This window comes from Rhipicephalus sanguineus, chromosome 3, assembly GCF_013339695.2.
Source record: "Rhipicephalus sanguineus isolate Rsan-2018 chromosome 3, BIME_Rsan_1.4, whole genome shotgun sequence".
Classification (NCBI taxonomy): domain Eukaryota; kingdom Metazoa; phylum Arthropoda; class Arachnida; order Ixodida; family Ixodidae; genus Rhipicephalus; species Rhipicephalus sanguineus.
Window position 1 is genome coordinate 24416825 of NC_051178.1, and position 27710 is coordinate 24444534.

At 46.1% G+C, this 27710-nt stretch overlaps 1 protein-coding gene across 1 annotated transcript in view; it reads right to left on the reverse strand.

Moving 5' to 3' along the window:
* Positions 1 to 27710, reverse strand: part of LOC119385325 (2-Hydroxyacid oxidase 1-like) — a 167955-nt gene that overhangs the window by 78234 nt on the left and 62011 nt on the right. The window contains exon 2 of the mRNA XM_037652789.2: positions 21490 to 21592. Coding sequence (XP_037508717.2) covers positions 21490 to 21592 — 103 coding nt within the window. The remainder of the gene's footprint in view (positions 1 to 21489; positions 21593 to 27710) is intronic.

The window sequence follows — 27710 nt, forward strand, 5'->3', positions numbered from 1 at the left end:
TTTGCTCGTTCTCCCCTCCTCCTTTTCCTCACCCTCACTTCCTTTTTCTACCCCCCTTGCTATAATATACTGTACTACAGTATACAAGGTGTACGCTATGCTCTGCTAGCGTGCCTGGGTGGCTGGGTGGTTACGACGCTTGCTTTATAATCGCGGGTGCGCGGTTTCGAATATCGCCTCGCCAAGAATTTCTGTTCCTCTCTCTTCTTTTTTGCTGGCTCTCTGTACTCGTTCTCTCGTCCATCAGAGTTATTGCAACCCACGCCGGACAAATCGGTGGACGTGTTCTGAGAGCGACGCCGAAGAGGAAGATGACGAAGAGAGCGCGTGCTGGTTCATGATAATCATAACTTTCTATCTACAACACATGACAAACCTCGGGCGTCACAGCTCTGCTGTAATAATGAATGTAAATAGTTCGTTTTTAGTGCATGTTTACATGTCCCAGCTACGACAATTTCCCGCTGTTTCGCTGCAGCCATCACTTTACTGCTGTATATTTTATTCTAGAAGGGTAAAAGTTTGGGCGAATTGGTGATGCCTACTTCGTAAAGTAAAACACAACAGGCCGGGCAGAGAGCCATCGTCCGGTCGGCCTTACTTTCCTGTCCCGTCTACAGTGCTCCACTTCATAAAGTACTGCTCTTTACTCTGCAAGACATAAAATAAAAGGTGACGAGAGATCTCTCAATCGTTGTTAACACAACGCTTTAAGGGTTATATGAGCCCTAAGGCACCTGTAGATGAATAACGCACAGTATAGGGAAATTAGGGAAAACGATGTTAACACTAACGCGTATAGTAAGGAAAGCACTCGCATTTGCTTAGACTACATATCAGCAATTTCTATCGAGCAGCAATGCAAGCAAATATATCTAAAATATTGTGGCATTTGCATATTCAAATATTACCTGCGATTTCTAGTTGAATATTAACATCCTTCACTCAGAACCAAGCACTTGAAATACCGTCACATCTGTGATAACAATATGGCGGATGTATCATTATCGAGTAGATCGGGTCGCAAACGAGTTTAACAGTTTAGACGAATGTAGCACATTGTTTTGTTGTAAACGAAGTTAGGCGGTCGTGAAAAAAACGAGGGCCGTGCACCTCTTTTTAGCAGTTTATGCAGGGTTCTATATGTTCCGAATGACCAGCTAATAAAAAGCAAAAATAAATGATTCAGCGCCAATTCGTCACTCCAATCATATTATTTGTTCAATGAATCAATCCATCACTCAATCAGTGAATAAATCAATCAATCCACTTAATTACGTTTGGGTAGGAGGACTACGGGAATAAAAGCTCGAGCAGCTTGACGAGAATTTGGGATGTTTATTCTCAATATATATTCGAGCCGCCCCTAATCCTTAACTCAGGTGTCTGGTGGCGGCACCGCTCGCCCTTCGGCGTGCGAGTGCCGTTGTGTATTTCCACGGGTGAATTTTGTGTTTCGTCGCACTTACAAAGCTGATCTCCGAAGCCGCGTAGAAAAACAGAAGCTCGTGGTTGAGATCTGCCCCGCCAGGTGCCGCAACGATCCTAGCTGCCCACAAGAGAAGCGTCTCCTCTTTCATTGTACTCACTCCATCAGTCTGATTAATTATGGCGACAGTTAATGAGCTCTTATTTGAAGAAAACTTAGGCTTCGATACGATGTGTATCAAATATAACTTCTGTTAAGTCGAGCCAGCGCCTTCGATTTCGTCTCAGTTTTATTTCTTTTCAACAGTTTGTCTGAATATTCGGAACACATGAAGAATTATTCGGAACACAGGAAGAATTATTCATAATTATGAGCATATTTCTGCGGCTAACGGCTTGATTTACGGAAAAAAACGCGATGTTTGATTGCACCCTAAGCTCACTTTTATTATGTCATGTATGACTGGTTATTCGTGTTTGTACGCTGGTGATCGGCGCTTTGTCAGGCTTTCTTTGCTTTTACGCCGATCCCCTAGTCAACTATGTATACTGGTTGTCTGAAATAAATATGATATATGATAAAGTGCTGGACCAGAAGTGATTCAAAGAGAAAGAAGAGCGTCAATAGTGCCTCTAAAAAAACAGCTCCGCTGATTGATCCGGTATGAACTCACCTTTGGAAAGCCAGCTCGTTTTCGCGAACTGTTTGGCCTCTGCCAGATCCCATCTCGAAGTACCGCCTTACGCTTGCTGGAATCACACTTGCTGCCTCATTACCGTCTCCCATTGTTCTCGCCTGCTCATCCTCCCTTCTGTCGCAAGGGCTTTTTGTCGAAGGAGGGTCAGCTGCGTACAAAAGACCGTAAATCAAATTGCTGTATTTGGCACGCCGAAGCCATGATACTACTTATTGTAAATGCACGCAGTACTAGAGGATACCAAATAGGGTCATTCCACGCAAAACGTCCCAGCCATTTTGCGGCAACTTCAAGTGTACTCGAAAAGATCCTGCTCATTTGTTGCATTGAAAACTGTCAACTGCTACAATATTTCGCAGAGGAAAATTTTCTACTTACGTGGGAGCCTTCCGAATTTCACAGAATATCGTCTTAGTGTTGTCTGTCAGAAAAATTATTCTGACAGTATCGTGTCTTCTTTCAATACCAAATTAGGGTTATATATTAATGAGAGGCATTCGCATAAGCAGTTTGAAGCCCGGTATTATTACTGCAATTTTTTAGTCTTATATGCCTCCATCATGTTTCATATTTGCATTTTCTTTCTCTACAATATTCCGCTTGTCTTAGAATATCTGAGTAATAAAACCTTACCCTACAAAAGGTATATTATGCGTTAAAAATATTTTCAGGCCAGTGACCTTTCTAAATTTTACGAGAAAAAATCATCAATTTGAGAAAATCATTTTGATCCACATTGAGACGCAATTTACACCACGTGGGGCTCCAATGAAAAACCAGTTTTGTACCTCAATGTAATGTAAATAAATAGTTCTTTTTATATGGTTAGTTTTATCATTACAATTTTCGGTTTATGGAAGAAAATGATTTTTGCTCTTCCCCATTGACGGCTATCTTCCCGTTTGGTCATACGGCAGCTTCCTCGTTGAAGTTCCCCATAGCCGTCAATGGAGAACGTGAGAATTTGAGATTTTTCTTGTAAAATTTTGAATTGTCAGTGGCCTCAAAATATTTTAAACCAAAATGTACCTTCTGTAGAGTAAGTTTTAATTACTCGGATATTCATTCACTGCGCAATATTATAAGGGAAAAATGGGAACATGGAACATTTTGGTAAACTTGCTGGAGGAACGTAAGAGTGAAAAAAGCCGGCAGATCCCACGCATTGTGGGAATCGATGTAATGCGAAGCAGCCAGCAAAGAGTTGCATACATCGTCTTGTATGTCATTGAGGAAAATGCGTGTCATGGTTTTCTTGTTAACTCCTAATATTTATGTTCGTCACACAGTCACGTCGCGCAATACCAATTTCGGGGTAGATCAAGCTAGCTAAACGGCCGCCAGCGCCCCGTGAGCGTGGCACGTAAGTCATGCTGTACATGACATGCGTGTCATGATTTTCATGTTAACTCGTGTTATTTATGTTTGTCACACAGTCACGTCGCGCAATACCAATTTCAGGATAGATCAAGCTAGCGAAACGGCCGCCAGCGCCCCATGAGCGTGGCACGTAAGTCATGCTGTACATGACATGCGTGTAATGATTTTCATGTTAACTCGTGTTATTTATGTTTGTCACACAGTCACGTCGCGCAATACCAATTTCAGGATAGATCAAGCTAGCGAAATGGCCGCCAGCGCCCCATGAGCGTGACACGTAAGTCATGCTGTACATGACATGCGTGTTATGATTTTCATGTTAACTCGTGTTTTTATGTTCGTCACACAGTCACGTCGCGCAATACCAATTTCGGGGTAGATCAAGCTAGCGAAACGGCTGCCAGCGCCCCATGAGCGTGGCACGTAAGTCATGCTGTACATAACATGCATGTCATGATTTTCATGTTAACTCGTGTTATTTATGTTCGTTACACAGTCACGTCGCAAGATACCAATTTTGGTGTATATAAACCTAGCGAAACGGCCGCCAGCGCACCATGAGCGTGGCATGTAAATCATGCTGTACATGTCATGCGTGTCATGATTTTCATGTTATGACTTGTCACTTATGTTCGTCATACAGTCATGTTACGGCATGCCAATTTTGGTGTACATTCGGTTAACCAAGCGACTAGGAGAGCACAAAGTCGTAGGCGGCTAGATAGATAGATACGCTCAAAGTCGCAGAAGTTCGCTAAGAAATGCTTCGCATTTAAAATTGCAGTAATATTTTTGGGCTTCGAACTCCCTATAGGAACGCATTTCCTTAATATATAACCCAAATTTGGTATTGAAACAAGAAACGATACTCTAAAAATAATTTTTCTGACAAACAACACTGAGAGAATATTCTGTGAAATTCGAAAAGCTCCCGCGTAACCAAAAAGTGTTTTATCTGCGAAATATTCAAGCAATTCACTGTTTTCAATGCGACAAATGAGCAGGGTTTTTTTTCGAGCACATTGGACATGGTCGGGAAAGTGCCTTGGACGCTTGGCGTGGAATCATCTATTTAAATTTCACCTCGCGTTCTTCAACGTGCACCTACATCGAGGTACATTGACTTCTATATGCCAAGCATTTTACGCGAAACCAAGGCATTTTATTTGAACCTATCTATCTATCTATCTATCTATCTATCTATCTATCTATCTATCTATCTATCTATCTATCTATCTATCTATCTATCTATCTATCTATCTATCTATCTATCTATCTATCTATCTATCTATCTATCTATCTATCTATGTGTGACGTGCCGTTGTGAACGTCAGTCACTCTAAAATCTGAGGCGGCGTAGAAGACAACCAAACACATTGCACACCAGGAAGGAACTGTCTCTCCCTTTTTATCTTTCGAAGAACACGCGTGAGCTCGGCGCCGGCCTTCTTTCGTTTTCTTCGCACCAATTAAGGCGCGACACACGTACCGAGTGTCGTCTGGTATGGCTTGACCGTTGGCTCGAAATGCTCGGATTTTAAAACTAAACGTCCGGACTCAATAGAATGCGAAATACATAGGCTGACAGTAAAAATGTGGTGGGAAGGTGACTGTCGCGTAATTTTTTGCAATGAGCGAAACGTTACGAAATGACGCTAAAGATATGTGCAAATTGAATACCCACACATGTTCAAGAGTCGCACATGTGTTACATAACCAGTTGTTCAAAGTTCCGTAACGATGCCAACAGCAAGATGGGTATTAAAAAAGTCACAGCTTCGCCGCAAGGGCGAAGCAATGAATGCGATAGCAAGAAAGTAATGCTATACGAAGTGAGGCTCGCCAATGGATAACCTCAGTTTGAACAGCTATCCTGTTGCAAAGGTGGCCAAAGCAGCGAAGGAAACTGGAGTGCTTCAAGTGTCGAGCTGTGACACTTGATAGTTCACGCTGATCTTCTGTTTGTTCGTTTAGCGGCATCCCTTGAGCTCGAGTGACTTTCGTACGCTCCGTAACATGAGCGCGGACATCACGGTGAAAGCGTGAAACATCCCTCTTCCCCTCAGCACGAGAAAACCGCGCGAGCAGACAGCGGAAGGGCAAGGTTCTCCCTCTTAAATATAAGAAGAAGCGAGCGAGCTCGCCGACGACATTTAAATCCGCCCGCCGCGCTCCTACGCCATCTCGATGGTAATGAAGAAACGCTTATAAGCGCCTAGCGTCTCTGAGCCCGTCCAGCGGTAAAGGGTGTGTATATAACGCTCGCCGTTAGTCACGTGGAGGATCTGCGTTTCGTGGCGTAGTGGTTAGCACCACTCGCTGCGGAGCAAGAGGCCCCTGGTTCGATTCCGCGCTTCGGAAGCATTTCTCTGAATTATTTTTCTTTGGTGCTTTTATATATATATATATGTATATATATGTATATATATATATATATATATATATATATATATATATATATATATATATATATATATATATACATATATGGTGCATGACGGTGGCGACGGCAAAATTCAGCCGAGACTGTCCATATAATTGCTGTCGCAATAAAACACCAAACGCGGTAAGCTGATATGTTGTGACTATTGGCCGCGAGATCGAGCGGAGTCGCCGCCTGGCGGCTTCTCGCTGAACCGCGCCTAGTGTGGATTGCTCCATGCGTCGTCTGCTAGCCACGTTTTGTTTGCATGTGCGCGTACGTCACGCAGGTCCTCAATAGGCGGCCTGTTCCGTTGCGTTAGTGAAACTTTAACCTCTCGTACGTATGCCTAACACCATGCAAAGAAGCATTTGGCCTTGATCGGCTGTATATGTACTGTGATAAGATCAGTGAGTGCACTTGCAGAGAGTGCAGTGTGTGGTCGTCGTACCCTCCGTTCACGAGAGTCATATCAGTGTAGATGCCGCTCTGTGGTCCAAGCGCATTGCAAAGTGCACTTGGCGTTGTCCTAAAGATGAGAAGTATTAAATCTCGTGTGAATATAGTCTTTTAGCGGCTCGGTGTTAAAAAAATGCTGTCATGCACTTGCACGTTGTGTTAAGGTGTATAACTTCGGGACTGTCGTTTATAGGTTACGCGGCGAGTATTACTTGTGTGCGGTCCTGGTCCCACTGCAGAGAAATATTTCTGTGAAATCACGTCTGACACTTCGGTACTTAAATTGTCCCCTAAACAGAACAGAATATGGAATGACTCGAAAATCGCAAAACTGGGTTGCCTTGCGCAATTATAACTTGTGGCGAAATGTATATAAAGACACCCGTGTACTTAGATTAAGGTACGCGTTAAAGAGCCCTGATGGTCAAAATTAATCCAAACGGCGTACTTTACATTTATGTCGTAGTAATTTCACGCGAAGCCACATCTTTCTTTTTTCTTTACATTATCTTGAGCACTTGTGTCGCGTTGTTATAGTAGATTGACGGAAGGCAGCGGACATTATTCTCATGAAAAAACGTACTTCGGTCCCGTGAAATAACCGGGCCTTTGTTCCATTACTGTCGTGAAAGTAATCAATTGAAGAAAGTTCCGTGTTGTAAACTTACCTTTGTGTACTGTTACTGGAATAAAAACAAGCGTGTGCGTGTTAAACGTTTCCGTAGTGCTAAAGCGCCTTTGTGTACTGTTACTGGAATAAAAACAAGCGTGTGCGTGTTAAACGTTTCCGTAGTGCTAAAGCGCTGTCAGGCTTTCCTCAGTAAACCTATCAACTGTCCTACATTTCATGGAGAACTGAATAAGAAATGCGGATGCATATTTGAGCACACAGTGCACATAGTGCTATTTAAACTCATCGTGCAGGAATACGGGTTTTCTTTTTGTCGGGGGGTATCCAGATGAACAAGAAGTGAATACTTAATTCAGTCGCGCTACGGCAGTGCGTAGAAGGTGGAACACAAGCTAAACATGCACAAATAAAACAACAAGAAAACGTCATTCATTGTGAAAACGCCGACTGTCGCCGAAGGCGAGCAACCCGTTCGTTGGCAGAATGCGCTTCTCTCACAAGTAATAGTAACGTTCGGCGCGCTTCGTGCATTAATTCGGGAATGAAGAGCGCACACATTACTAGAAAGCTGCAGTCAACGCATTTTGTTTGCCGGAAATCGGGTCAAATCGCTCACAACGAAGCGCTGTTGTGTGCGTTTGTATACGCGCCGACAACCGCCTATCCACACTAGTACGGCGATGGTACTGCCACCTGTAACCCGATCTCGCGGCGAATACTTGTCCGTTAGGATAGAGAACGCATGCACGTTTCATGAACTCGTGTGCATGTGCGGAACGGGTTCCTGAGAGTTCGCAGGTAAATGGCGGCGAGTGGAATGTTATTGCAATGGATGTGCGCAACGACAACCTCGCCGATTCCGCTGCTTGTCTGTGTGCGTTCTGTGTCTGGCGTCCGGCGAAGTGGGATGTGGCCTACGTTGAAGTTGCGCATCGCCGTGTTCTCATATGTGCCCACGCCTCCACACATGCAATGAAGCGTCTTGCTGTGGACGACACAGTGGGCTCATCGTTCCAGGTTGCAGAAAGTGTTAACACGCCAGTTTCTGTGAGCAGAGCGTCTCTTCCGAGGTCGTGCGCATGCGCGTGCACAGAATGTACGTTGGGAGCGGCGAGCGTGAGGTAATTGTTGTGGTTATAGCAAGGAAATTACCGTCGTAGAACGGTCCGAGACAGTGTCTAGAGGCTTGTTTGCTAGACGGGTCATGTTGTCTGTCGATAAAGCCGGCAACATGTCCGAATCTGAAGTCACCTTTTGCGCTTGTGAGGCATAGGCCCTCGAGGCTGGTAGCCCTGAAAATTGCTACGTAGACCATCTTCAGTGGTTGGCGCTTATCGTATCCGTAGACTACCTGGGCATATGTGACCCTTTGTGAGTTATATATAGCTATAGCGTTTGCCTACGCAAGAAGAAACTGTGTCCTCTTACACGAGATAACTTTCTGGAGTATATCGTGGGTGTGATGAATCGCATTACCACTAGCACCCATTTCAAAACGAGTGAGGAGTGTGCGGTAGTGATGTGCTTCGTCCTGGCTGAGACGACAGCGCCTACCGTGGACGTTGAAAATTCAAGACATACTCGCACGAGGTTGCCGTGTTCATCACGCTCTATGTACCACAAGGTCTCCATGTTTCCATAAACGAGGTCATCACTTACGTCAATGTTGGCTGTGAATCACCTGTGCACATACCCGCATAACATTAGCTGTGGTATGCGAATATGTGCCACACGTATCTGAGGGAAATGGTTTCATGACGTACGCGACAGGCGTTTTGCGTTAATCATGTCGTGACCAGTGAATCGTGTTTGTCATACACCGATCCCCTGCTATGCCAATTTTGGTATATTATAAGTTATGGAGACGACCAAGAGAGCGTCCAGACGTAGGCGGCTAGGAAGATATATGCGTTGATAGAAACGGCCAGAGTGCCCGCGGTTCGCTATGCAATGCTTCGCATGTAAAAGGAAAGAGGTCACGCCTAAGTGAAATAACTTAAACAACAGTGCTATTCGTAACTATTTACGAAAGGCAAGTTTTGCTTTCCATTTAAACGCACGCCAAAGTAAATACGTAACTAGCAATAATTCACACTGCATGGAACACATCTGTCATTTAGCCCGAAACATGAGGTTGCTCCATGTAAGCAGCAGGGCTCAAATAGGGTCTTGATTTTTCCGCGTGCACAATGTTACTTCCCATGTTACCTGCGAGTTCGATGTTGTAATTCACTGGAGACACTCTGTTAACTGTTTTCTTGGGCCTATTGTAAGATATAGTCAATTTCACACTGGACGGTGGAACACTGAGGCGGACCGATTGCTATCTTTTAAATGTTACGTCCTTGCTGCACTTCTCGCAGTGCTTCTTGCGTTTTTCTCGAGTCAGTCTGATATACATGGCCGCGTGCTCTTTGGCTTGTCGCAATCGTTCATGTAGTACCGCACAATAGCTGGATTCTTCATTGAGCTCTTCATGTTCTCGGTAACTGTAAACGACATAGAGGGGCAGCACTGTCACCCTACTGTGCACCAAGAAGACCACAGTTTGGCGAATGGCGCCTTGGTACCCGGTGTTCGCGCACAATACAACACATGGGAGATCATCGGTCCTCTTTTCTCCCCCGACTCTACCCTCGACATTCATTTGCTTGATGTCGCCATTTTGCACAAGCCTTTTGCTGCACGATAAACTCCGGTGGTAAAGCATGCCTGATGCACCGATGTTTCATGTAGGCTTCAGTAAAGGGCGCCATCATCTCTGTACCGCGGTCGGTAACATTAATGGCGGTGCGTCCGTGCTTGACGATGATTCTTCATTCAAGAAACCTGATTAACTGTGGCCTCTATATTGCTTTAGATTTTGCTTCAATGAATGGGTGAGGTAGTCAGTGACTACGGTGATATACTTTTATCCGCTAGAAATCTTCAAAGGTCATCTTATGTACATACCGAGTGTGTGGAAAAAACGGTGGATTCTATTGGTGAGACACGTGCCGTCTGACAATGGCACAGACAATCGTCAACTAGTGCTTAGGCCTTAGGACATCGCATCTTCATGTGATGACTATATGGCCCACGTATGTGCCTCCATGCATTATCACGATGGCCTCAGCTTGTCGCTGGTAATGTAGGCAGCGGAGAAATCGATTGCTGATCTCGCCTTGGTTTCTTTTACACAAGACTTCATTGCGCATGATAGACTTCTTTTGGGCCCGCTTCTATTGCTGCTTTGTTTCCAGCGCACCACTAAGTTTGTTCAAGTCCTTAGCGCAAAAGGCATCCTGGCGCTGTTCCTGAAACATGTTCTCAAACACCCCAATGATAGATCAAATACTGCAAGAATTTGGTCCTTCTGAGCAACAAAGAGAGGTTTCCTTCAAAGACGCTCCGGTGTGCTGTGCAGGGTTCCTGAATAATACATGACATCATGACTGAACTCCTGCAAAAGCAGCGACCACCGAAGACGTTGGTTTACACATTTGTAGCGCAAAACCCATAAATTGCATGGTGGTCGCTGAGAACTTGAAAGTGGTGGCCTATCACGCATGGTAGCAAGTATGGTCTGGTAGCATACGAAGGAAGGCTAGCAGCTAACTCTTTTCGGATACGATCGCGCGAACTCCACAATTTATGCATGGCTTTAACTGACTTCACGTCGTAAACGACAATGTACAGCGGAGCTGAGGGGAAGCCTCAGCGATGAAATGCACAGTGATGCAAAGCTAGGCGAACATGGACATAGTTTAAAGGGACTTAGAATAACAGAGAGCTGAGCTAGTTCGTGAGTGTTCATTCTAAAAAGACAGGGCGTGCAAACACGGGCACAAGAAAAAAGTGAGGACACCACAAACGGCAAGGCAAATAAAAATTTATGTCAGAGTGAAAGCTCAATGTATGACAACGTCTAAAACGGCAGTATTATAAACAGCAGTGCCCTACGTACTGAGAAATTAAGTTAAATGTATCACACGACGAGCGCCACGAGTGGGACATTTTGGAAGTGATCCCGATGACGTGGGAGAGTCTGAATACAATTATTCACTAGTAATCAAACTACTTGCAATAAAAAAAGAACCTTGCGTGCATCAAGAGACGTAATAAAATGCTTCTTGTGCGTTTCTGTTTGATTCACGGAAAAAAGAACCTCTTTAGCGTTGCCAAGGGGAACGGCGCGCGTGGTTCAAAAGTTCCGTTTTCGCCAAACTGCGCTTCGCCCGGCGCCCTGCTTCGCTTACGCGGTCGCGTCGCAGTGGTAGTTTCGGTATCGCGTACTGCCTCGTGTGTTTTGCGCGCTCGTTCAAGTCGCTCTGACAGAAAGTTCGACAAAATACCGCATGCATGTGATCTTGCCGGATGGCCGAATGGTGCACGCCGCCAGTGCACGCCGCCGCGGAGTAAAGGTGGGCAACGTGGGGCACGGCAAAAGTCACGTCTGAAATACCGCTTTCAGGAGGGTGATTTGAGGTGCGCAAACGCCATGCGGACCACTAAAACATGATTTTATTTCAAAATAAGCACTTCCTTGGCATAAAAGTAGCACTACGAGTTTCTGGACCACTATTTCAACATTCAACGTCGACTTAATATTTGCCTTTAGTGTCCCTTTAACGCTGAAGGAACCTCCCTCTGCCTTACCTCCAACTAGCCTCCCTCCTCCACTCGCCTCCGCTAAACTATGCTACACTCTCCCTCCTGCTTTTCCTCCTCCTACTCACCCTCCCTCTCTTCTCCACCCTGCTATACTATACCATACATGACTTTGCAATATATGGCATAGTGCGTGTTTCTATGTTCTTACGTGTTGTCTTCTTCGCGCAGTTACCAAACACCAATTTTAGGCTGAATTCATGAACCAACTAGCACAACAACGCTGCGCTTCGTGTATGTGCCTGCTTCTACGTTCTTACGTGTCGTCTTTTTCGCGCAGCTTGCCGTCTGCCGAGATACCGCACACGCCATCGCTCGCGACCGCGCCCTTATGGTGATTCATTGTGGCAGAATGGCCTGGAAAATGGGACGAGAGCACGCTGGACAGAGCGCTGTCTATAAACTGGTTTCTTTATTAGAAAGGCAGAGAATGTACAGGCAGGCGAATAATGACAAACGAAAAAGCTAAAAAATGGCAGATACCCTATCGAGTGACTCAGCCGGCCGGCATAACTACGTGGGCCTCTCCTTTCCCCGTCCGTCCCCACCTCCGTTTTCGCAAGGAAATAAGTCACAGTTTCGCCGCAAGGGCGAAGCAATCAATGCAATAGCAAGAAATCGAAATGTCACACGAGGAACGAGAAGCAGCTCGATACTTGCAGCATGCCCGCTGAAGCACAAAGAAGGACGCCCTAAATGAAAGCAGAGGCATGCACATGGCAAGCGTGAACTAACTGTCACAGTTGTTACGCCTATGTGCTTGAGCAACACGCTGCAAGTGTTGCTCCAATGGATAATCAGACGCTTGCTTGCTTGCTTGCTTGCTTGCTTCACCCTTAATTTTGTTCTGCCATGCGGAACAAAATTCTTCCTCAAGAAGTTAGACTGCTGTTTGGTGAGTTTACCCCATCCGTCGGACATGGCCTAACAGTGTGCAAGATCTTGAGGACCGAGTTCACGAGGCAAGTGCGACTGCTCGGGCAATGACTCTCGCTTCATGTTCTGGGCAACATGGATGATGCCGCGGGAAGAAGACAGCTCCGAGAACTTCAGCGCATCATTCACCAGACAACAGAAGCCATCTGGGCCTGTGACTTATCTCGTCTGAGGACTGACGTCAAACCAAGGAAAATGCAAGATCAGAAATGCAAGAGCAGCGTTCACAAGTTAGAGCCGTTACAGTTGCCGCCGGAAGTGACTGAGACCCTCTCACTTGGACCGAAAGTTGCGGTTGAGCCGAGGCTTTCCGCAGCTGAAAGGCTCTCATTGGTCTGTCAAATGTCTGGGAGGGCACCAGACTCGGAACAAAGCCGATGTGTTTCAGCGGGCGTTGACGTGCTCCTCCGTTCGACGCAACACATATCCAGGTTGCCGCTGAGAAAAGTGGAGGCCTACCTCAAGGACAACGCCCTCGCCGTGCTTCCCGCCGACAAGGAAGGAGTGTTTGCCGTTCTTTCTTTCAACCTTTTCAATACTAAAGCAAGCGAAGCTGTTTCATCGCTGTTCAAATGCAACGACAATGTTATTTCAAAAGTCAAATGTGAGGCTAAAAAGTTGTGTGAAAAGCTTAGCCTCACTAAACTAGCTAGCAGCATAGCAAATAGCCAAAAATGTTTTCTTGAGGCATTCTTCAGTGTGAAAACACATAAGCCTGAAAAACCATTTCGTGTCATTGTTTCAGAAAATGGCACGTTGCAAAAATGTGTAGCGTTGTTCTTGCAAAGTAAGCTTGACCTTTGAGCAGTAGACGACCCGTTTCTCGTCATAAATTCCGGTCAAGCTCCGGATTTCATCCGACCTCGTTCTAATCAGCACATGTGCGCATTTTCCATTGACGTAAAAGACCTGCATTATTCACTGCCTCATGAATCACTTCTTTGTTGTGTACAAGAATGCATTGATAAGTTAGGTAGTATAGCGTTTCAGTACAGTGCTGGTGTGCCGTCTAATAGTTTTTTTAGAACTTTTATCCGTTTACTTGAGAGCTACCTTTATCCAATGGGACGGGAAGCCCCACCTTCAAAAGGAGGGTATATGCATCGCGTCATGTATTGCTCCAATCTTAAGCGACTTGTTTTCAGCCAAGCTTGACAGAACCGTTTCCGGCGACCTATGTGACAAGCATATCACGCGCATTTTTAGATTTGTTGACGACTTCCTTATTTTTCTTGACTGTGACCCCATGTCCTGTGCTCTAGACATCCTTAATTTCATCAAAGAGCGGTTTAAACCACTCTTGTTAACTTACGAGTTGCCGACTAATAATACTCTAAGATTTTTAGACATAGCCTTTACTTTTCACGAAGACCACACCTGTTGAGCGTACCAGCCCAGGAGCAACAAACCTCTGCTCCCGTACCATTCCGCCCACACAAAACTCGTTAAAAGAGGTATTGTAAACTTTTGCTTTCGCAATGAATTACAAAAGTCTTGCCCCCATCTAATGGCAGCCAGTTTTAAAGAGCAAGCAGAGCGACATTCTAATGCCGGGTACCCCTGTCACATACAGGTTTCAGTCGCGGAAAGTTTGGTGAAGAAGCTTCAACTCTCGGAACAAGCGCTCCCACGTCTTAAGCCAGTAAGGCCTCAGAGGCTTGCTGTAGTCCCGTATCTACATGGAGTCTCCCACAACTTGAAAAAGGCTGGGGAGCGGGCCAATGTGAAGGTGGTTTTTTCTGCCCCGAAAAAGCTGTCGTACTTGTGCACTAAGAATGTTTCTAATGCAAAACGAGGTTGCTCAAAAAACATAAAATACCGTTCGTCACGTGTACAGCAAATGCAATCTATCAGATACCTCTTCCATGCGGCAAGAAGTCCATAGTACAAACTGGCTGCTGTATTAATGACCGGCTCCGGGAACACGCATGCAATGTCAAGAATGGTCGCGATGGTTTCTTGGCATTGCACTGCAGCACGTGTGGCTGCAAACCGCTTTTTATGACACCGTTATCGTGGGAAGAAACAGAAATAAAACAACAAGAGAAATTATCGAGGCAGAGAGGATTTGTAGATTAGGGCTGAACTGCGTCAGCACTCCCTCTCTCGGGCTTTGTCAAAAGAAATTGTCTTTCCTGAAAATGTAAGACTTTCGCGCATGGCAGTTGTGGGCTTCTTGAATGATTTGTTTTTCGCATTTCAATATGTGCACGCTCCTCGAAATAAACCTTGTTGGAAGTAAGCGCTCGTCTTCGTCCCTCTCTTGTCCAGTGTCAAATTTTGCGCTACGAGATCAGTTATGCATTACCAACATGACCAACCTCATACTCTTGTTACGACTTTAATATGCTCCTGGGCCTGCATAGCATATGGCAAACCCGAACGGCCTTTCACAATGCCGATGCGGATGTCAGACCTGTTCGCGATTACTTTAGCGAATGTGTGTCTCGTTTTGTCGAAATGCAGAGAGTACAGATGGATATACCAGAGTGGGTTTCCCTAGTGGAGTCGTTGTTACACATATCAAAGTTTTAACATGCAGTTAGCTAACAGCTGATGGTGTATCATTGTACTGTTCTCTGGTTTACGATTAGTGTGTGAAAATACTTGTGTGAGGCAATAAGGAAAAAAATGGCGTGTGGCTGAGTTTTCTACCACAGCGCGCTGGGGAGCGAGGGGTTACTGGTTCGAATCCGCCGTCGGGTACTTCAGAATTTTTTTCGTCTGCTTTTTATTTTTCTTCGTGCCTTTTTGTATATATACATTCATATACATATCCGGGAAATGACGGCGTCGACAGACGGCGACGGCGACGGGAAAAATAAGCCGAGAGTGTCCATATAATTGCTAACGCAATAAAAATTGATGCGCGCAAACATTCTTTTTCTTCGTCGCAGTCAATACCGTTGTGACCACGTGAGTGAATGAAGTTTGATGAAGTTTGAAGTTTATTGCCACATAGTTACAAAACATGTATACACAGCAAGGATGGTGGGATAAAAGCTGCATATAGGCAGCTTGACTGGTCCCACCTCCCCATACAATAACAGCAGCAACATGACAAATATTCCCACTTGCTGCAATAATAAAATAAAATAAAAGTACACAAAGCAAAGTGATAAGCATCAGCAAGAGACACACATTTTCAAGGAACACAAAAGCAAGGTTGTTATTCATAATATTAGTTGAAGCAATGCGTTTTTAGGAACATAACGTATGTTTTCATCGCATAGTTTATATTTATTTAGAGTGGAGGGAAGACAGTAGGAAAGTGTTTGAAAACCATAGTTTGTGCGTGGTCGCGGAACTGCCCAATGTTCAGTGTGTCGGTTTAGGCGAGATGATTGGTTGGTTAACAAGTTTGCGATGTTCCTAATATGGGTAGTACCCTTAGTCGTTTCACGTTTAAAAGAACACATAAGCTGATACTCATATAGATGGTCAACTCGGATAATTTTGAACTTTATAAACAGATCACGCGTATGGTCATTGTAGGGTACATCAGCAATAGCCCGTAACGCTTGCTTCTGCAGTATGACTAGATGACCTAGTGATTGTTTTGTGCTGTTTGACCAAACGAGGTGACAATAACGCAGATGTGAAGCAAATAGTGCATTATATATCATGAGTTTCTGTTGTATTGGTAGCAGTCTCTGGCACCTGCGCAACATGCCTAAGGCTTTGCAAAGCTTAGATTTTAAGTAATCGGTATGGTGGTCCCAAGTCATCAGTTCATAAAAAATAACACCCAATGTTTTAACTGACGCAGAGAGTTCTACTTTTGAGTCATTTAGCGTAAGAGTCTTCGTAATATCACAAGGCATAGATTTCGCTCTAAAAAGCACTGCTTTTGTCTTAGAGCAATTTAGCTGGAGCGAGTTTTTTACCGACCAACTATAGATTTTTCTTAGTACTTCATTTGCCAAATGTATAAGTTCGTCATCCTTGGTTCCTGAAATGAAGAAACTAGTATCATCTGCGTAAATAATGTAGTTAATGGAATCATGGACATTCACAATATCATTTATATATATGACAAATAAAAGTGGGTCCAGTATGCTGCCCTGAGGCACACCCTGCCTAATAGGTTTAAACGAAGAATGATGTCTATTTATTGATACGCATTGCTTTCAATTTGTAATGTAACTACTAATTAATTCTAAAACAATTCCGCGTATGCCATAACAATTTAATTTATCTAATAGGGTTGCATGATTTATTCTGTCGAATGCTTTTGAGAAGTCTAAGAATACTCCCAGTGTTAGTTTCCTAGCCTCAATACTGTTCAAAATTATTTCTTTTTGTTTAAGAAGAGCAGTTTCAGTCGAACAGCCTGATCTGAACCCATGTTGTGACGACGTTATTACGGAATGCTTTTCAAAGAAATTACTCATTCTGAGGAGGATAATTTTTTCTAAACCTTTAGAAAACAAGGGAAGAATTGATATAGGTCTATAATTGCCTAAATTATCTCTTTCACCACCTTTGTGTACCACAGTTACCCTTGCAACTTTCATCTGTTGAGGAAAAATGCCAGTCGTTAATGCCATGTTGTAAATGTGAGTGAGGCAAGGTGTGATCAGGTCGATGACGTGAAGGATTGGTGCAATCTTTAGCCCATTCACATCCTCACTTTTGCTTCGCCTGAATTTTTTGAACACGGTTAGAATTTCATTATCGTCAGTTTCATATAGATACAGAGAATGTGTTAGGGGGCTGGGTAAGTACACCAACGCATCTTGATCATGAGTGCTTTCAGCCAATGATAGAAAATATTCATTAAATTTATTTGCTAGGGCTTCATCTTTAAAGCTCTCGCCTCCTACTTTAAGCTCATTAACAGTAGAGGCGGGCCGCGATCGTGATAGGACAGAATTCAGCTTATTCCACATCTGCTTTACATCCACAATGCCATCAAACATTGAGTAGTAATAGTCACGCTTAGCTTGTTTTAGCAACTTAGTCATGTTATTACGGAATGTTTTAAACTCTTTCAACACGCCGAGGTCACGAGTGCACACAAATAAATGGTATAATGCATTCTTTTTCTTTATCATTTGAATTAGCTTAAACGAAATCCATGGTTTACGAGCTTGTTTTGGTTTTTTTGCTTGCTTATAAGGAAAATGTTTCCGATATACTGAGCACACGGTATCAATAAACTGGTCATAGGCCTTTTCAGGTGAAGAACAAGACAGTATGTCATTCCAGCTTAACAAGCTTATTTCTTCACGGAAGCAAGATAGAGATCGTGGATTGATGTCTTGAAAGTAAATATCTCTTTCCACTGAATGTTTTTGTTTAGTTTGTAAACTAGTAATTAGATAGATTGGCAAATGATCACTAATTGTAATACTAATCGTACCATGATGTAGTATATCAGCAGTATTTGTTATAAATAAATCTATTAAAGTCGCTGTAGTAGCTGTAACGCGAGTTGGGGTAGTTACGACATTCGACAGGCTGTACGAAAGAAGCAGGTTGGAAAAGTCGGTTTGTTTGTTAGATGTTGTGAGCATGTCGATGTTCAGATCCCCTCCAAGCACTAAAGTATAATTGTTTTCATTTACGAACCTAAAGTATTCGTCTAAGAAGTGGAAAAAACTATTGATGCTGCCGTGAGGTGGTCTATAGACAACAGTAATGAGAATTTTTTCAGATTTCAAGCACATGATTTCAAAGTCTTCGCAGCTTCGAGACCAATCATCAACATACTCATAGCTGATACTAGCTTCAACATATATGCATACACCACCGCCCCGGCTTTTTCGGTTCATGTGAACCACATTATACCCATCTATACTCACAACATCGGCATCATTGGAGTACCAAGTTTCACTTAGCATAATGACCGAAAACTTGAAGCCAAATTCATCAAGAAAACTGCAAAACTCGCCCTCTTTAGAGCGCACTGACTGTACATTCAAATGTAAAAAACTTAGAGTCGATACACACCTATCCGCCAAAATTGCAGTTAATTCACAGGGACTAGTACACTTCGCAGCCATTTTGAAGCCAAATGTTCAGTAGGAGCCAAAAATGAAACATTGCAAAAAAGAAAAAGCAAGAAGAAACAGTGGCATGAACATAAAGGTTAATAACGCTATACGTACAAAGCCAATTTTTGACGAAATTGTTACAAAGCAGAACTCTTTAGGCCTGGTGCCCCCAACAGCAACACTATCACAGGGATGAATACATAAAAATAACAATGGTGCGGTACAGGCTATAAGGCGTAAATAAACGGTACTGTTGAAAAAGGCGAACTTGAATAATAGTACCCGAGCTTCGTTTAGTCGGGCAGAGTGCGGTACATGTAGATCAGGAATGAAAGCTAAGCTAAAATCCACATAGTATCGGTAAATGTAATTAGCTTTTCGAACAAACGTGCCTTTAATTATCCAGTGAAAAGTCACATGAACCACGAAGAACCACAAAAATGTTGTATGCCTTGGCCCCATTTTATTAGTGGGCATAAGAAGAGTGAGCTCAATCAGACGTACAGGGCACTTAAGTAACTTTGTCCAGGTCAGCATCACATGCAATATGTAGGACAGGCGATTGCTCGGATTTGCGCATGAGGATCTTCCCCTGCGACACCCAAACAAACTTCCATTCTTTTTCACGCCTTAGTTGGCGAGCTTTGCCCAGCAGTCGCTTATTCTCAGCGCACAGGTGCTCGTTTATATAAACAGGGCTGTTCGTTTCAAAGCCCAAAGTGCCAGTGTTTAACCGGACGTGTCGTGCTGCAGAGAGAAATCTGTCTCGTGCAGACCGAGTCGTGAACTTTATGATGACATTTTGTTTGTTCTTATCCTTAGAAGGAACACGATGCATATATATTGACTGCACTGACGAAAAATAAAGTTAGTTGAAAGTTTGCGCTCGTCGCTGTCTTCTGCGTCCTTGTCTATAGTTTGCGAGCATCCATTTTTTCTTTGTAAGTATGAACTAACTCGCTCAGCAGCAAGTTTCATTGAACCATGTTTCCACTACAGCGGGCCCTTTCTTCAGTGTTTGTTCTTCCCCTTCGTCGTCCACTTTCAATCTTTTGGTGAGCCACATTTTCATGGCAACATGCCGCAAAAGATATCTCGCTTTCTGTTTACGGAAAGGTCTGGTACCTGCAGAAGTTCTTGGGCTGTTCGGTTTAGCGTGGCCATCTCTGGGACATCCAAGACGTGTGTGTCGGTTACTACGTGCTGAACTTTGGAGGCACATTAGCCTTCTTCAGGATTACATTTGCATAGACCTGTGCTACAACAGTGACCCTCCCTGGAAAGCAGTAGCGAAGCTCCGCTCATTAATGACCTGCACTGCTCGTCTGGCGGAAGCTTGGTGGGCAGCCTACCTGGCCAACGCTCTTAGCCAGCTGAACAAGAAAGAGAAGAAGGAAAGAGGGGTGTCACAGGCTTGGTCCTGGGAAAGGTCGTGGAAATTTCGGATAAAGTCTACAGTCTGCTCAAGAAGGGACCGAAGAAGGCCTTCAACCAGTTGTCCCGCCTCATGAGTTGTTGGCGTTTAATAGGCGTGTTGCTAATAGAGCACCTCAAGATCAACACGTCCGGTGCCTTCTTGTAGGTGTTGATTCCTTGTCAAGGACTTTACACAAGAAAGACTTCCGCCGGTGCCGGGCACCGACAGATCTAGTTGTAAAGCATTTTAGAAACCATGACCACCGACTGCTTCAAGCCGATAAAGAAGGTGGGTTTGTGGTTTTAAGCGCAGGCGCTTTCAATGAGAAGGCTAGCTAGGGAGGCCATCACTAAGAATTTCAATGAGGTCAAAAGTAGTGCTGTTCGCGTGAAGACAAAAGCAGCTAAACTGTGTCAACATTTTCAGCTTGATAAGTTGGCCAGAGGCATTAGTGCTTGTAAAGGTAATTCACTCAGTGTTTTCTTCACTGCGAAAACGCACAAGCCGGACGTCCCGTTCCATACAATAATAAATGAAAAGGGATCTTGACAGCACCTAGTAAGCCAATTCTTGCTAAAGAAAGTCAATAGGTTAACGGTGAACGACCCCTTTGATACCAAGAGTTCAGACAATATTGTGCTATTTCTACAGAAGGAGAATGATATTTATTTTATGTTCTCTGTGGTTGTTGAGGATTTATTTTATTCTGTTCCTCATGAGCAGTTATTTGTTGCTGTGCGTCAATGCATCGAAGCCGGTGGGGTCATTATTATTCAAAGCCCTACTGGTATATCGGTTAAGGATTTCATGACTTTACTTGAGTTTTCTCTTCGTTCCATATTTTTTGCTCGAGAATGGGTTTTATCTGACGCGACAAGAATGTTGCATTGGGTCCTGTGTGGGGCACCTGCTATGTGCAACATATATGTGCGGACGTGGATCGTGCTTTGTTAAGCATCCTAGAAAAAACCAATGTCATCAAAGTTTTAAGATATGTTGACGATTTTTGAGACTTTTTAAAGAAACCCGCTGTTTCTACTCCAGACAAGTCTGTTGATTTTATTATTCATGCGGTTCAACAGTGTGGCAAGGGCTTGATATTCACCCATGAAGTCACTTGCTGCAGTTTTTAGATTTACGGGTTCGTTCAAGCGATCGCCTTTATTGGTACTACAGGCCCCGAGCGCAAGAGGCACTGTTTTCATAAGACTCTGCGCAGTCAAACTAGTCAAGCGGGGGATTCTGAAGCTTTGTTTCGGTTCTGCTTTCAGGAAGTCATGCCCACATGCTAAGCAGGATAGCTTTAATGATCAAGTACAGCGTTGGAAGCCGGTTACCCTTGCACGTTTGTTACGGCGATCGCGGAAGTTCCCCTGCGTGAGACAAGAACACCCCGTTCCGGTGAGTCACCAGGGTAGCAATCTAGAAGCCGCCCTGTAGTTTTGCCCCACATGCACCGCACTTCTCACAGTTTGAAGAAGATTGCGAGCAGGCATGATGTGTCGATGGCCTTTTCTGCTCCGCGCAAGCTGGCAAGGCTCTGCCGGAATATATCTTCTGCTAAGAAGAAACCTGCAGGGTGCGAAAAAAGGCACGAGCTGCCTCATGTAACCTGAGCGCTTGGCGTTGTCTATGAGCTTCCGCTTTTGTGTGCAAAGTCTTATGTCCCCTACAGAAACGTTCCGTATGCCATTCCAATAATTCCATATGTTTGCATACGGAATCCATATGTCTTCCGTATATTGTCGTCATATGTTCCATATATTTCCGTAAAATTCTTACGGAAACAAGAGGAATTATTTCACAACAACAAGAGGAAACAAGAGGAATTATTTCACAAAAAAGAGGAACGTTTCAGTAGGGTCGGGTAAACCGGACGGTGCATCAACGTTCGTGCAAGGGAACATGAATTATCGTTAATCAATAAAGAGAATGCGCATTTGCCTGCGCACGTCCGGCATTGCATGTGTGCTCCGAATTTCCGAGGCATCAAAATTTCGGGCAAAAGCCATAATAGCACAGCTCTGGAGCTGATAGAAGCCTTTTTTATCCCGATAAAAAGGGACGCCTCTGTTAATCAACTTCAATTTGTTTGTTGGAAAGTGAAATGAGGTTCTTGCCTGGCCTGTGCAGAGCATGACAGTGCGTTTACCTTTGTTACCACGTGAGTGAATGAGCATATATAACGACTGCGACGAGGAAAAATCAAGTTAATTGAAAGTTTGCGTACGTCCGTGTGTTCTGCGTTCTTGTCTATAGTGCCACGCGTGTTCCTTTTGTTATGTTTTTGTAGCTGGTCCGTTGCACGTGTGATCGCTGTCTCGCGCGGGCCACGCGCGGGCCACCAGAATGTCTGGGAACACTCCAGATTGTAGAAGGTTATTTTCTCGATCTTGCGCACATAACGCGAATAGTCAAGATTATTCTAGAGGTTGCGCAACCACCAGTGATAAGGCTGGGAAGTTCGATGCATGATGTGTAAACGACGGCGCGTCCGAGCCATGATCAGTTTTATCGACGGCCGACACTCTGTTCGCCGCTATTAATGTACAGTGTGTATTGCTGTAGTTTGGCTTTCCCTTTCTCGGCAACAAGTACGGCCAAATAAAGTGTTTCATCTTCGACATGCCGACTGCTGCCTTCGTGGACGTCACGACCCCGTGGCATCTGGTGGAGGTGCTGGGTATGTGTTCCAGACGCCCCTGTCAAGCCGTGAAATCAGCGCCGTTCGTGAGGAAGACAACGACGCCATCAGGGGCAGTCGAGCAAGCCGTAGACTGAAAGGACTACCCCCTCAATTTCGACTCCTACCGGACAAGCCAAGAGCCACGGCGACGAAGACATCAGGCAAGATGACAGCCGCAGTGTCCTCTGCAGCTGTCGTGATGCAGCCGCCCAGAGAGCCGCCGACCTTCCATGGATCGCCATGCGATGACCCCGAAACGTCGCTGGAGACGTTCGAAAGTGTCTCAGCATTTAACAACTGGAACACCAAAAACGAGCTGCGCCACGTGTTTTTTTACCTGGAAGGCGCCGTAAGCACTTAGTTCCAGAATTGAGAATCCACTCTTCGAACCTGGGACATCTTTCACAGCGCTTTCTTGGGAACGTTCACACGCGCCGTCCGAAAGGAAAGGGACGCAGCCTTGCTGCAGACACGGATGCAACTCCCGATCCAAAGCGCAACCATGTTCGCGGAGCAAATGACCCAACTATTCCGCCATGCTGACTCTGCCATGACCGAGGAGAAGAAGGTCCGTTTCCTCATGCGAGGAGTAAAGCAGGAGCTCTTCGCTGGGTTGATGCGGAACCTCCCTCGACAGTTCAAGAAGTTGTCTCCAAAGCAATGACCATGAGAAGACGCTGGAAATGCAAAATGCAAACCCGCCAGTACAATCGCCGATCGATTGAAGACAGCCCAGCTGTTCATGCGCTCGGCTCCGACGACCTGTGCGAAACGATCCGAGCGATCGTGAGGGAGGAAATGCGCAAGCTGTTGCCCTCACCAGAGCCTCAAGGCGACTCATCGCCGAAGTCGTTCGATCAGAAATCCAGCAGTCGCTGGGCAACCTTGAACCGCCAAAGCCTCAACCGCAAGCCATGAGCTACACTGCTGCTGCCCGACGCAACGCCCCCCGCCCCTCTTCGCCCACGTCAAGACGCCGCGCCGCTGCAGCAGTTCCGCCGCCATGCACCACCGCCATCCCCAACAACGTCAAACCGCCCGCCAACCGGCCAGCGATACGCGTCGAGGAAGACTGACGTTTAGCGCTTCCCCGACCACCGCCCACCCTACTACCATTGCAGTGAAGCTGGCCACCCCTTCCACCGCTTCCAGTACCAAGAGATCAGGCTGCATAGATTCGCCATTGACGCGCCCCGTCCACAGCGGGGTGAACGACCGTGCGACATCGCCGTCTACCTCGCAGGAGCGCAGTGGAGACCCCGACGACCTTCCCGTTCGCCGTCGCCAGGCCGCTACTTCTCTCCCCAACGCCGACGATACACTGGGCCAACTCGGGGCCGGTCACCTAGCCCGTATCCGGAAGACTAAACCGACGGAGGTGCGGTTGCTGTACGGCGAAATACCGAAGATCCTCCGCCACCTACCATTACACCGCGACGAAATCAAAAGAACGCGCCGCGAGCCGAACGGAGCCCTGACGTCGAAACGTTGCGGCCCGATGAAGACATGACGACGCAACGGGGAGGCAGTGGAACAAACCAACGTAGTCGTGAGCCGACGCCCCGACCTAACCGTAACGCGAGACGAGGAACTAGCGGCCTCGCCTTTCTTATCGACGGCCACAGCGTCACAGCTCTCAGACAAAAATTTGGAGGCACAAAGGAACAAGGACAAGAAATGACAGGACTGGTGCCAAAGTCCATTTCTTGTCGTTGTTCCTTTGTGCCTCCAAATTTTTGTCTGACCATGCACCAACTAGCCCAAGAACGCGTTTTAGTCAGTCACAGCTCTCGTCCACACCGGAGCCGACTATTGTGTCGTCAATGGACCGTTCACCACGAAGCTGAAGAAAGTTAGGACAGCCTGGGTAGGCCCCGAAATCCGGACAGCTGGAGGTCATCTAATAACGCCGGAGGAGACATACCATTAAAAACCGGATTTATCCCGCGAACATCGCAGTCCTGCAGCGTTGCTCGAGAGATGTCATCCTTGGTATGGACTTCTTAAGCCTTGATGGTGCACTCATTGACCTGAGATCCAAGTCGATAACACTATCCACAGAAAAAGCACTACTGCCGCACCCTCCGCCAGGAAAGCACGCCTTGAATGCCCTTGAAGACCAGGTCAGGTTTCCCCCTCGCTCCAGTGTCATCATTTCCGTCGGCACTCAGAAATCAGCAGACCCCAAAGGCATCATTGAAGGCGACCAGCACCAGTTCATTAACCGCGAGATTTGCGTCGCCAGAGGAGTAGCCGAGTGGCGGGGAGAGAAAGCAAGAGTGATAAGCTCACAAATTTCAGCAACGAGTATAAGCACGTAAACGAAGGCACGACGGTCGCCTACATTGAAGCAATTGTGGAAGCGACCAAGTCTTTCGCCCTCGCTGATTCTTCCGAGCCTACTCCGATGAACCAAGCTCCTCAACCAGCCTCCGACGTCAATGCTCGCCTTCCGAAGCATAAGCCGTACGAAAGCACTCCGACGCTGATTTCCTGTCCCGTGCCACCGTTGACACACAGCCACACGATGAACAGGTTGGTGGCTTCTTGGGAACTTTAAGTGCTGATGACTTCGCAGAACAACCGCAAGCCGACCCGGAACTCAAAGATCTTGTGTAATACCTAGACTGCAAGACCACCGTTGTTCCAAAGGTATTCGAGGGAGGACTGGCGTCGTTTTTCTTGCGGAATGGCGTTCTCCGAAAGAAAAACCTCTCGCCGCTCCGGGCCAACTACCTCCTCGCAGTACCTTCCGCTTTACGTCCAGAGGTTCGGGAAGTTTACACGACGAGCCGACGGCTGGACACCTCAATGTTTCCCGCATGCTCGCGAGAATACAAGAAAAGTACTACTGGCCTCGCCTCAGTGCCGACGTCACCCACTACGTAAAGACTTGCCGAGACTGTCAGCAACGGAAGACACCGCCAACAAGGCTAGCCGGGCTTCTTCAGCCGATCGAACCACCTTGCCGGCCGTTCCGCAAATCGGAAGTACTTACTGCGGCAGTTGCCGACGTCGACTTGCGGAAGCAAGTCGTCGTAGCTACCGTGGTCGTAGCTACCGACTACCTCACCCGCTACGCCGAGACAAGGGCCCTGCCCAAAGACAGTGCCGCCGAGGTGGCCAAGTTCGTTGAGAACATCGTCCTGCGTCATGGCGCCCCAGAGGTCCTCATTACTGACAGAGGTAGGGCCTAACTCAGGCGATCTTGAGATACAGCCAGAGAAGCCACCGCCGGACCACCGCCCACCATCCTCAGACCAATGGTCTCAGAGAGAGTCTAAACAAAACCATCGCCGACATGCTGGCCATATACGTCGACGTCGAGCAGATGACGTGGGATGCCATCCTTCCATACGTGATCTTCGCATAAAACACGGCAGTACAAGAAACCACGCAGCTGTCACAGTACAAGTTGGTCTTCGGAAGGAGTCCGGCAATGACGCTCAACGCAATGCTGCCAGCTACCACCGACGAAGACAATCTCGACGTCGCCACTTATTTGCAACATGCCGAAGAAGCTCGTCAGCGTGCCCGCCTGCGTATAAAGAACCAGCAGCGGATCGACAGCCGTCACTATAATCTTTGGCAACACCACATGGAATACCAGCCCGGTGTCCATGTTTGGGTCTGGACGCCGATACGCCGACGTGGACTCACTGAAAAACTTCAGGCCATACAATGTGCTTCGACGTGTCGGCGCTCTTGACTACGAGGTCATCCAGGACGGCATTTCGAACTCCCAGCGACGCCGCGCACTACCTGAAGTCGTCCGTGTCGTGCGCCTTAAGGATTTTCTTACGCGTTAGCGAACCCGTGAACTCAACTATTTGCTTTGCTATTTTAAATAATTTGCGTAGGCATTTGTTTTTCCCCCTTCTATGTTTTGTCACAAGCATCGGGACGATGCTTTTTCAGAGGAGGCCATGCCACGCGCGCTCTTTTTGCTATGTTTTTGTATCTAGTGCGTTGCACATGTGATCACTGTCTTGCGCGGGCCACGCCAGAATGTCTGGGAACATTCCAGATTGTAGTAGATAATTTTGTCAACATTACATACATGACGCGAATAGTCAACATTATTCCAGAGCATGCGCAGCCACCAGCGATAAGGCTGGAAAGTTCGATGCACGCTGTGTAAAAGACGGCGCATCCCATCCATGATGAGTTTTATCGACGGCCGACGCTCTGTTCGCCGCTTTCAGCGTACAGTGTGTATTGCTGTAGTTTGACTTTCCGTTTCCCGGCCGCAAGTTTGGCCAGATGAAGAGTTTCATCTTCGACACGCGGACTGCTGCCTTCGTCGACGTCACGAAACCGTGACAATATTTTGCGCTCATCCCTTTTTTCCAGGCAAGTATGAACCAACTCGCCCAGCAGCAAGTTTTACTGAACCGTACATCCGATTTTGCACTTGTCCTTTCTTCTTCTTTTGTTTGGGTTGGGGGAGAGCGTACAAAGCATACGCATACATGATCTAAGGTAAGCAGCTGCAGCTAGAGCACTGCAGGGGCTCGGGCCAGTTAAAGTAGATTTCACGGCGGGCCCTGGCCGGGCTCGGACCTCAGACTCCGGGTTTATGGTCGGAACCGGGTTTGAGTTGGCGGGCTTGGGTCAGGCCGGGCTTGGACTTTGCTCAGATTTAGATTAGGTAATTTTAGTTTAGCGTTAGCGTGGTAGCGGGGTTTAAGGGAATACGTTGCTGTGCCGCAAACGTTAATTGCGGATAGCACATTTACTTGCTCAAGCTGTGACCATGGGCGTTCGGAGGGGGCTGCAAGGGGGGGCAGCTGCCTCTCCCTGGAATTTCGGATAATATTTTTCTATGTGGTAGCAATGAGCTACACAGCTTGATTAGCACACTCAGGTGCCGGCCTTCTCTATTTACAACCAATTTCGCGCTTTGCACATTACTGAATAATCTTGCCGGTGATTTCATGGCAGTGAAAGCTGTCAGTGCTGGATCCCCCCCCCCCCTCCCTTGCACCCCCCTGCAATAACTTC